Source organism: Sarcophilus harrisii, chromosome 5 (assembly GCF_902635505.1).
Source record: "Sarcophilus harrisii chromosome 5, mSarHar1.11, whole genome shotgun sequence".
Classification (NCBI taxonomy): Eukaryota; Metazoa; Chordata; class Mammalia; order Dasyuromorphia; family Dasyuridae; genus Sarcophilus; species Sarcophilus harrisii.
This window is the reverse complement of record NC_045430.1, coordinates 38,161,026-38,172,418: the sequence shown is the minus strand read 5'-3', so window position 1 is coordinate 38,172,418 and position 11,393 is coordinate 38,161,026. Positions and strand designations below refer to the sequence as shown.

The 11,393-nt window shown below is 37.7% G+C and overlaps 1 protein-coding gene across 2 annotated transcripts in view; it reads right to left on the bottom strand.

Annotated features, from left to right (window-relative positions):
- The window catches only part of PLXNC1 (plexin C1), a 237,013-nt gene that overhangs the window by 95,119 nt on the left and 130,501 nt on the right, over nucleotides 1–11,393 (bottom strand). For both annotated transcript variants that reach the window (XM_031940840.1, XM_031940839.1), the window contains exons 13-15: nucleotides 8,334–8,537; nucleotides 7,755–7,940; nucleotides 5,927–6,029 (exon numbers count right to left, since the gene is read on the bottom strand). In XM_031940840.1, coding sequence (XP_031796700.1) covers nucleotides 5,927–6,029; nucleotides 7,755–7,940; nucleotides 8,334–8,537 — 493 coding nt within the window. The remainder of the gene's footprint in view (nucleotides 1–5,926; nucleotides 6,030–7,754; nucleotides 7,941–8,333; nucleotides 8,538–11,393) is intronic.

The following is an 11,393-nucleotide window of genomic DNA, read 5'->3' as shown; positions in this document are numbered from 1 at the left end:
TTGCTGACAATCAATCATAATTTCACAACCCCCACATTCAGTTATGTGACCCCATATGTGGTCACAACCCACAATTTAAGAAGCTTTGATTTAGCCCACTGTAGCTCATTACTCTTGATTTCAAACGATTCACCAGCTTGAGGCTCCCCAGTAATAGAGATCACAGGCATGTGCCACCATAACTAGTATAATTTAACATTCTAATGGAGGAACTTTCTAATGTAAGAAAAAGGGCCAGTCCCTTTCAAGATTCTAGCAATTTAACATTTCTTTACTCCTCCTCAAAACTCTTTTAAGGACCACCTAGGAAAATAAAATTAAACAGATTATATTGAAAATTCCTTCAATTTTTTGTGAATAATAACAATCATATTTCAAATTCTAGTTACATTTTCAAAGGTACAACTCGAAACTATTAGACACTGAAAAACATTGCTAGAGAGTATAATTGCAGGTCCATCTTTTTTATCCCATCATCTATGTACCTGTTGTTTTATAGTTGCCTGGCAATCACGTGACAACATTATAGTCTCAAAAAAAATCAAAAGTGAATATCAAACAAAGGGCACCGGGAACCACATGACGCCTGGGAGCTGGAGGCAAACCATTACAAATAAGGAATGATGGAGAAGTAACATATAAGATGTCATCAGAATTTTTAAAAAGGAGACGAGGAGTTAGTCACAAGGCAAGAATGAGACGTGTCATTATCCTTACAATAGTAATACAGGGCAAAGAAGGCATCCAGCTCATTGAAGGGAGCCCCTCTAGAAGGACATGGAGAAGGGGTCCATGAATGAGTTGTGATGTCCTCATCAGCCCCATGGATGAAACCACAGTTCTACCAGAGTAGAGCCTTTCCTCTTCTAAAAGGCTTTCTTTTTTTTTTGAGAAGCAGTGTGGTATAGGAGAAGAGACCAAGAATATTTGGGTAAAAGTCTGATCTGCAACATGGATTGTGACCTTAGTCAAGTCCCACGGAAAGTGCTAACCTCCATTGGTGGAGAGAATTTCCTCATCTAGGAGTTCTCTAAATCAACAAAATTACCATGTATAGTCCCATCTGTAATCCACTGACCTCTGTTAGAGAACCCTAAAGAAAAAACTTTTATTTTATAGTCTCAGAAATTATTCAAAAAAAAAATAAAATAAAAATATGCACACATATGTTTCAAATATACATGATGACTCAAGTATAATTTATTCCCCTGTGTATCATTTTATTTTAGCCAAGCTAGGAAAATGTGGTGTGGAGCACATGTAAACAGCCGATGGGGCTCTTCACAACAGGACTAGATGTCTTAGATAGGAAGCTGATAGAATTTACTGCTTTCTGAAACAAATGGAAAGAATGCTGACTTAAAAGCTTGAAGTCCTAAGATTGAATCCCAGACCTAGGATTATCTGTGTGACCTTGGCCAAGTCATGGAATCTCTTAGCCTGTAAAATGTTGGTTTGGACAAGTTGAGCTCTCCCAAGGCCCTTTCTAGCTCCAAGTGGAGATGAGAATGGGCTATTGAGTGACATTTTGTAAGGATCAGTCTGAGTACTAGTTAGTTTTCTTTTTTTTCTTGCTGAGGCAACTGGGGTTAAGTGACTTGCTCAGGATCACACAACTACGAAGTGTTAAGTGTCTGAGGCCAGAGTTGAACTCAGGTCCTCCTGACTTCAGGGCTGGTGCTCTACCTACTGCTATCTTATTTAGCATTTTGATGAGTGTTTTACAGGTCTGGACTTTGAAGGGGATTTAGAAATCATTTCATAGATAAAAAAATTGGTAACAATTAGTGCATGGAATTTTTACCCAGGTCTTCTTGATTTCAAGTACAGTCCATATTCCCTAGAGCTACCTGTGTGACCCCTGTCACTGAAATGTATAACATCCCATCACTGCATGTTCTCCCATAAATTCACCAAAGGGATCAGTGTGCTAGGGGCAGGAACAGAGAGGGACGCCCTTGTTTTCTCTTGATATTTTGTTCATTTGCCCCTTTAAGTTGATCACAAGGAGGTGACCAACACCTTTAGAGCCTTTCTTGATTTCTCTAGTCACTGCAATGATATCAATATAAATCCCTTAGCAGCTAAATCACAGAAAGCTGCCTAATGTTCACACAAGTGACCTGCCCACGGTCATATAACTAGTAAATATCAGAAGGAATATTTGAACTCAGGTCTTCCTCCTTTTCCAAGTCTGGCATGCTCTCCCTAGCACCATGTGGCTTGTCAAAAATCAAGAATTAGAGTAATTAAATCTCCTGATGGCAACAAGTTGTGCAGAGTTACCAGAAGGGGATTCAAATTTTTAAAAGGACCTTGATAAGTGGTGAAACAGATGGAGATAAGCCGATGAAGATTAATTGTCAGTCTCTGCACAGGTCACTTCGGAAACATAAATAATCTTCACAAATATGACACAGGAAAGAAGCAGATATTCATGAGTTGGAGAGAGAAGGGGATGAGGACAATGAATCACAAAATGGAAATGAGTATAGACTATAACCAGCATCAAACAGGGAAGCCTAACAATAGAAATGAAGAAAAAGAGAGGGAGGGACAGAGCAAGGAAGGAAGGAGGGAGGGAGGAAGGAAGGAAGGAAAGAAGGGAGGGAGGGAGAGAGGAAAGAAGGGAAGAAGGAACAAAGGGAAGGAAAGGAGGGAGGGAGGGAAGGAAGGAAGGAAGGGAGAACGGGAAGGAAGGAAGGAAGGGAGGACAGGAAGGAGGAAAAGAAGGAAGGGAGGGAGGGAAGGAGGTAGAGAGAGAGGGAAGGAAGGAAGGGAGAGAGGGAAAGAAAGAGGAAGGGAGGGAGGGAATGAAAGAGAGAGGGAGACAAACAAACAAGAAAGAAAGAACTTGGAATCAAAATGGAATTATAGTATTCAAATACAAGCTCCTTAAGGCAGGAACTGTTTTGATTTTTCTTGGTATCACCCATGCTTAGCATAGTGCCTAGCAAAAAGAAAACTTAATAAATGCTTGGTGATTTCACTGCCTAATTGTTAATTGAATTTAGCTTTTATGAATTAATCTACTTATTTCCATACTAATCTATATCCAGTTACAAGGCTTTAGATGTCATGTAGATAAGAGATATGGAAAACTTGGAGAAAGTCCAAAGAATCACAGAAATTTTTATATGGAAATAATAATCCCTAATATTTACAACTAGGGGGAAGGCCTCTCACTATACTGGGTGGGTCCCTTGATGGAAGAGCTACTGAAGAAGGCCAAGAGTCAGACAGGACAGGGAGGCTTTGCCATCCATCTATAGCACTCTGCAGACATATTTGTTGAATGAATGTATGAGTGTCCTGGACAAGGACTCATGCCAAGAAGAACTCAGACCCAACCGAGCATTAAAATACATGGCTTATAGTTTCCTAAACACTTTCATACATCTGTTATCTCTTTCCATGCTGACAACCTCCCTGGGAGACAGGCAGGGCAGGTGTTTTAAATCCAAGGCAAAATGGACCCAGGTGAGTTAGTCTGGAAGAGATATGGGAGGTGGCCTGGGAAGAAATGCATTAATTCCATGGACAGAAATCATACAGGATGAGGAAGTGAGGGCATGTTGCTATCTGTATCATTGGAGGTATATTTATCCCAGCTTGTCAGAAGCACGGGCAAAAGTGAAGAAATTAATAACATCAGTGTGAAAGTGGGAAGGGAACCCACCCATCACAGCCCCTTGTTTTACTTGAACTGCTCAAAATGTAAAGAAATATGTCATATTCTTCATCACTAAGAAATGCTTAATTTAATTAATGAAATCTTAGTTCACCTGCTCATTATGTGTCTGACCCAGGGCACATCATACCATGATCCTCGAGTCTGAGCCATGGAGAAAATGCTGGGTTTCAAGTCCTTGGTTCAAATCCCAGCCACCTAAGTGTTCTCTTGGCAAAGTGATCTCATCTCTCTAAAGCAGGGGTCCTCAAACTACGGCCATGGGCCAGATGCAGCAGCTGAGGACGATTATCCCCCTCATCCAGGGCTATAAAGTTTCTTTATTTAAAGGCCCACAAAACAAAGTTTCTGTTTTTACTATAGTCCGGCCCTCCAACAGTCTGAGGGACAGTGAACTGGCCCCCTATTTAAAGTTTGAGGACCCCTGCTCTAAAGTCTCACTTTCTCTGAATTGCATGATTTCTGAGATCCCTTCCACTCAGAGGTCTATGATCCCTCTGCTCTAAATTCTCTAAATTTTTTGTGTGTGGTTGCACCTTTGTCTCTTTAAGCACCTATTCTGGTGCCTTGCACAAAACAGATTTGGGTTGTATCAAATCGAAACGAGAAGTGAAACAAAAAATTCACAGAGTAGATGACTATTTCACTGGAGAGCAAGAAGAATGGACTCATCTTCTTGATAATAAATAAATACTCTCTACTAAAGTCAGGGGATCAAACACCCAGAAGTGGAAGGGATCGTGGAGAACACTGAATCCAATCTTCCCATTTTATAGATTAGGAGACTGAAAGTATCCAAAATCATACAGGGAGTGACAGACCCAAATATACCATGTTACTATTCTCTGAAGAAGAGGACTGTGAATTCTTCAAGATTATTTCAGAAGAGCCCCTAGCAGATCCTACAGTATATTGGGTGAATAATCTTTGAAGAATTTAAAGAAAAACATAAAAAGTGCACAGATAATGGAAATTGAGATGCAACAATTGAGAGAATATCAATCCCAACAAAATCATGGCTCCATCAAACAATCAGTGTTGAACAGGAAATACATCAAGATAAATTCCTAGAAAGTGCAAATGAAAGATTATCCAAAAAAAAAAACAAAAAACCCTCAAATTCTGAGCAACAGTGTTTATAACTCCATTTTTTTAGCTGAAAAACATTTTTTAGAAAATGTTCCCAAGTGGAGAAAGCCATCTCCATCCACAAAGAAAACTGTGAGGAGTGAATTTGGATCACAACATAGTATTTGTATTTTTTTTGGTTGTTATTTACATTTCTCATTTTTTTTTCTTTGTGATCTGATTTTTATTATATAGCATGATAGTTGTGGAAATATGTATAGAAGAATTGCGCATGTTTAACATATATTGCATTGCTTGCCATGTAGGGGAGGGAGTGTGAGGAAGAGGGAGAAAAACTTAAAACACATGGTTTTGAAAGGGTGAAATGTTGAAAACTATCTTTGCATACATTTAAAAAATTAAAAGCTATTATTTAAAATAAAAAATAAATTGGAGCTAAAATTAAAGAATAAATGGGAACAACAACAAAAAAGAATATGTTCATAAAGACACTGATCCATCTTTTTTATTTTCAACTTTTAAAAATTGGTGATTATGAGATTATAGATTTGAAGCTGGGATGGACCACAGAAGTCACTGAACCCGAGACTATTATTCTATATTGTAGACTGAAGTCTAGAGAAATAATAGCTTATCTAAGGTCACACAGATAGTTGATGGAAGCAGGATTTGAATTCAGGTTCTCTCACTACAGAGTCATATTCTCTTTATTTTGTTTATGTAAGAGTTCTCCATATCAAGGAATATCAATATCTCTTCCTGTAATCTATTCACTTTTCTTAGAGAACCCTAAAGAAATGGGTATTCCTATTTTATATTACTTACATCAATCTGATCAACATTTTAGTAAGACAAAAAAGTATGTTTTTATATATACAAAGAGTTTTACACTAACACACATAATTGGCTCAGCATTTCTTCTTTCCTTTTTTTTTGTGTGTGTAAACAATTATGTAATAACAAGATACAAATAAGATAAATTGGAGGTAAACAACAGAGGAACAGGAATAGAGGAGAGGAAGCAGGAAAGGCATCCTGTAAGTTAACATTTTAATTGAGACTTGAAGGAAGCCCAGGAACTCTGGAAGAAGAGCTCAGGAGGGAGGGAATTCCGAAATTCCTTTTAATAAAAATGTTGGTACTTACCAAAAATGACAGTTACCAAGAGGACGGGAAGAACAATGAGAAAATACCAGGTAGATGGGACGGATTCCTGTTCAACATAGAGCTCCAAGTTTCCCAATTTGACCTGACACAACAAAAGATTGCATTATTCTAGGAATAGGAGGGTACCATGTTTGTGTTCATAGACCATAACATCACAGGCATCCCCCAACATACCAAAGGGGAATGGGAGGCAAGGATCCTAAAATCGAATTCTGGATCCTCCATTGGCCTTAAGCAATGAAGAGATTGGCCAGATCTCTAGCTCTAAAATCCTGATTCTACAAGTTAGAATTTTGTAAAATGAAACTCCATAAAAATGAACCTGTTTTTTTCATTGGTTTATATGAAAATTCTCATTCTTAAAACTCAAAAAAAAAAAAAAAAAAAAAAAAAAAAATCACTGCTATGGCCAGTCCCTCTCCTCCAGCTACAGTGGCCCATTCTTAGCTCTAAGAAGGGAAAGAGCAAAAGGAAGGGCATAAACATTTATCAAATGCCTATGATGTAAGTCATATATAGCATTATGTTATATCATATGATCTCACTTCCTCTAATTTATCTCAGTAGTTCCAGAATCAAACATCAATTCCTTTAACATTTAAAACTCTCAACAATCTGGCCCTAACTTATTGTGCAGGCTTGTTATTTATTACTCCCTTAATGGATCTTATAGGGCTAGACTTCTTACAGCTTCTCATATATGGAAGTCCATCTCTCATGTTCATGATTTTCCATCGGCAGTTCCCTCTCTTCTAAAGTGCACTTCTCATCTCTGTCTCTTAAGAATCTTGAGTTTCCTTTAAAGCTCAGCTCAAATGCATCCTTGTGCATGAAGAAGCATGACTCGATCCCTCCAGAAAATAGTAGCTCATAATAGTGACCTCATCTGGGGCATCCCAAAAGTCCCACTGCAACCATAAGCTTTGATAAGCTTCTGATTTGTATACATTTTTATAAATACATGCCATTTCCCCTCAGAGACTAAGAGCAGAAGTGCACTTTTTGTCTTTTTATCCCTCAAATCTAGCATTGTACCTAGTGCTTAATAAATGTTAATAAATTGATTGCTTGAGCTTCATATGGGGCTGATACAAGCATTTGATCCAATGATCTCAATTCACTTAAAAAAAGCTAACAATTATTGACTAGTACTGAGCTTCCTGTGATAGGAAATTCTGTTAAGTATATGATAAGGTACAGGTTTCTTTCCTGCATCTTGCTTCATTTTCATACAAAACATTAAAAAAATGGTACTGATGGATGTCTTGGAAAAGACAAGGGAGCAAAATCCAGAGCATTCTGATCAGAGCAGCTCAAGGAAAATCTCTCTGGACAATTTTCAACTCAAGGTGCCCTGAAAACACATCCTTTTTCTTTTGCTCAAGGAGTGCTCTCACCCAAGTCTGGGAAAGAGTCTGAATATTGTGTTTGTTCCCAGATGCTACAATACGAATGTATAAGGAGAACAAAAGATATCAAGGCTCATTAGTATTGTATACAATGGTGAGCTCAGAACTTGACACTCTAACAGATTCATCTGAGGGGAATCTGGCAGCTGCATGAGTTTGTAGAAGCATTTAAAAAATATATTTTAAATTTAAAAGGAAAATCTAAAAACCTTCATGTTACTTCGTCTTTCCGAAAATCAGTTTCCTCATCTGCAAAATGATGAGATTCCACGGTCCCTTCCAAACCTCAAGGAATGATGTTATATCATGCGTAGAATGTCAATTTGGCTTTTCACTGGACTTGGGGGAAAGGAAAAGAGGGACAGTAAGTCATGAATAAGCATGTTATGCCGACTTACCCGAACTTTCTTAGACGAAGCAATAATGTTATCTTGGGTTGAAACTACTTTAATTTTGCAAAGAATGGTGGTAAGATCTTGACCCCTGGTAATATTTTCAAAGCTGCAGTTTCGCTGATTATTTTCTCCATAGAAAAGAGTCATCTCAATGTCATGTTTGGAAATGTTGAAGTTGTCATTTTCTTTCTGCCATGAAAATTATGAAAACAGGAAAAAAAAATTATCTCAGCTCTGTTGTTTACTACATTGAGAGGGCAATGTAATGTAGTGAAAATTTTCCCTGGCTCTGGAGGCAGAGGATTTGAGTTCAAATCCTGTATCTCACTTTTAGACCTGAGCCTCAGGTCCCCAATTTATATGGATGTTGGAATGGATGACCTTTGATCTTCTTTCCAGTTCTAACCTTCACTTCTTTAGGCCTTAGTTTCCCAATCTGTACAACGAGGATATAGACTAGACAACCTCTGATTTCCTTCTAGCTCCAAATTTATGACCTTATGAAGCATGAACACATTAAAGACAAAAATCCAATTCATAAAAAGTTATTTACTCCCCATCTGGTACATGAAACAAACTTACTTGGATTTTTACTTCCAATTCTTTCAACCCCAAAAATTCTACACGATAGCCAATAAATCGGGGGTCATCGAGATACTGCAAAGTCTTGCAGTCTACAAGAACATCCTGTACTTTCATTTTCAAATTAACATTTGGACGGCCTTTGGAAGACTTTAAATTGGGAGCCAAAAAGTTGCATTGTGTCTCTGTACAATATCCATAGACCTGCAGGGGGAAAAAAAGAACCTAAATAAATTGGTAAGCTCACTGAATAGTGATATGCTCAAAGTAGTTTGAGATGATGGTACACCTCTAGAGTAAAAAGTAAGATCACATAAATTAGAGAGGGAGGAGACTCCAAGAGGAAGGTTAAATGAAGGACTCCCTGAACCCAAAGTTTGAGTCCAAGTCCAAACTAGATTTGGGAAATATTTAACAAAATCAATAATAATACAATAAAATATAATTAATATCCCACTTTAAAACTAAGTCAATCAGAGCTCTTTTCAACAACGAAGTGATTCAGGACAATTCCAGTAGACTTCTGATGGAGAGAGTCATCTGCATCCAGAGAAAGGTCTATGGGAACTGAATGTGGATCACAATATAGTATTTGCACCTTTTTTGTTGTTGTTTGCTTGCTTCTTTTCTTTCTCATTTTCCCCTTTTTGATCTGATTTTTATGGTACAGCATGATAAATGTGGAAATATATATAGAAGAATTATACATATTTAACATATATTGAATTACTCACTGTCTGGGGAGGGGATAGAGGGAGGAAGGGAGAAAAATTTGGAACACAAGGTATTGCAAGGTGAGTGTTAAAAACTATCTTTGCATATATTTTGAAAATAAAAAACTATTATTTAAAAAAAAGAAAACAAATCAATGTGCCCCCTTCCTTCCTTTTTGTCTTTGATATCATTGGGCCAAAGGATCCTGAAAATCTTTGAAGATCAAATGTAATAGCTAGTGAAACCAAGGCTAATGTGAAAACAGTAGGGATGGAAAGACACCTGGCTCCCTTGCTGTCAGTTAAGTCACCCTCAGTGACTCCTCTGAGAAGCTTTAGCAGAGGTTGTTAACCACAACAGAGCAAAAGGCTGTTTATGGGGGGAAGAGACTAATAGTAAAAGGAGAAAGCTTGCTTTTTTAAGGTTGAAGAGAATGGAAAGCATATTGGAAACTAAAGAAAGCACACACAGCATGTTTTACAGCCTCTACATGATCTGGTTTTGGGGTAACTGTTTTATGTAAAACAATACTAGCACATCAAAGTATGCAGATAACTAAGTAGACCATCCTAGTGGATAATAAGATTTATTTTCTCTCTTTCTCACCCTCCTTTTCCCCTCTCTTTCTTCCTTCCCTTTTCCCTTCCCTGTTTCTTTCTTTCCTTTCCTTTTTTTTCTTTCATTCTCATTCTTCCCTCTGTCTTTTCTTCCTTCCATCTCCCTCCCTCCTTCTTTCCCTCTCTCTGTCCCTGTCTTGGTCCCTTTCCTTCTTCCTCTCCCTCCTTCCTTCCTCCTTCCCTCCCTCTCTTTTTCTTTCCCCCTCTTTTTTTTAATTTTAATGTAAAAGCAGGATTAGACTAAAAGTTCTTCTTGGCCCCAGAAGGCAGTAGGGTAAAAGTTAACAAGGAAACAGATTTCAGCACTCTCTCTGATTTTAAATATATTTAAACATTTTTTAAAATTTTGAGATCCAAGTTCTCTCCCTCTAGTCCCAAGCCTAGTACTGAGAAGGCAAGCAACAAGCAAACACAATTTATATGTGTGAAGTCTTATATTAGCAATATAAAAAAAAATTCTATATTAGCAATGTTGGGGGTGGGCAAGTAAATAAAAACGAAAAAAAGTATGCTTCAATCTGCACTCTGAGTTAACCAGTTCATGTGAGAGATTTTTAAAACAAGAAGAAAGGGTCACAATTTCAGCAGCATAGGAACTCCTGGTATGAAAACTCCTTCCTCAACTTGAATTACAATCTGCTTATGCAATGAGTCACAAAGCAGGCTTCAGGGAGATAATTCTTTGAGGAAGTTCATGAGGTCAAAACTACTTTCAGAATAAACTTAGATGTTTTAATTTTGAATACAGTAAATATCAACAAATATTGCCTGCTTAAACAAAAGCCTTTTGGGACTCATTGATAAGAGTTAACAGGATCCTGAGACCATAAAGTTGGAGAATCAGTGACTTAGTGGCTAATTTAAGTGATGTGCCCAAATCCATTCAGATAGCAAATGTCAGAGGCAGGTCTCTCAATTGTTCTTTCAGTGACCTGAAATAGAGAATAGATACCGTTGGGGCTAATCTTTCTTTACTTGAAGCCCTGAGCTATGACTGCTAAGTCACTCTGCAACAAGACCAAAGTGGAGAAAGAATGAAGGCTGTAAGACGTTGCTAACTTTCTCTTCAAAGCTTCTCTACCAGTGAAAGGAGAGACAGGATAAGTCAAATGTGGAGAGCTTGTGGTGAGTGAGCAGATTCTGAATAAGGGAAGTAGGTGAAACAGTACCCAAACAAAAGAGGGGAAGGAATTGGAAGGCATGACCACTAACTTATAAGTTTACAATGAGGGAAACTGGTGAAGTTTTTTGATCTCTTTCCAAAGTGGAATGAAGATGCTCAAATATAACCATGGAAGGACCAACATCTACCTTAAGTGACAAAAGCTCTGAGTGAAGTCTAGAACTCCATCTATTAGTCTTTATCATAACCCATGCCATTAAACCTGTTGCAGTCCTGTAGAATAGTTCTATCAGTCATGAGATGGCTACTCTTTTTTAATTTCTTCTAATTGCAACATATGGATTCAATTTACAATTTTATAATTAATTCCTCTTATAGGAATGCCATTTGGCTAAATGCAAATGTATGTACAACATTTTACATGCTGACTTTGTCAAAAAAATTGTTTTTAGCGGGGAAATTAAAAAAAAACCAACAGTGGGAAGAATGGAGATTTTAACATTGACAGTTAATAAGCATTAATTAAGCACCTACTATTTGCTAGGCACTGTGCTAATTACTGGGTTTACAAAGAAAGGAAAAAAGACTGTCGCTTTCTATGCTGTC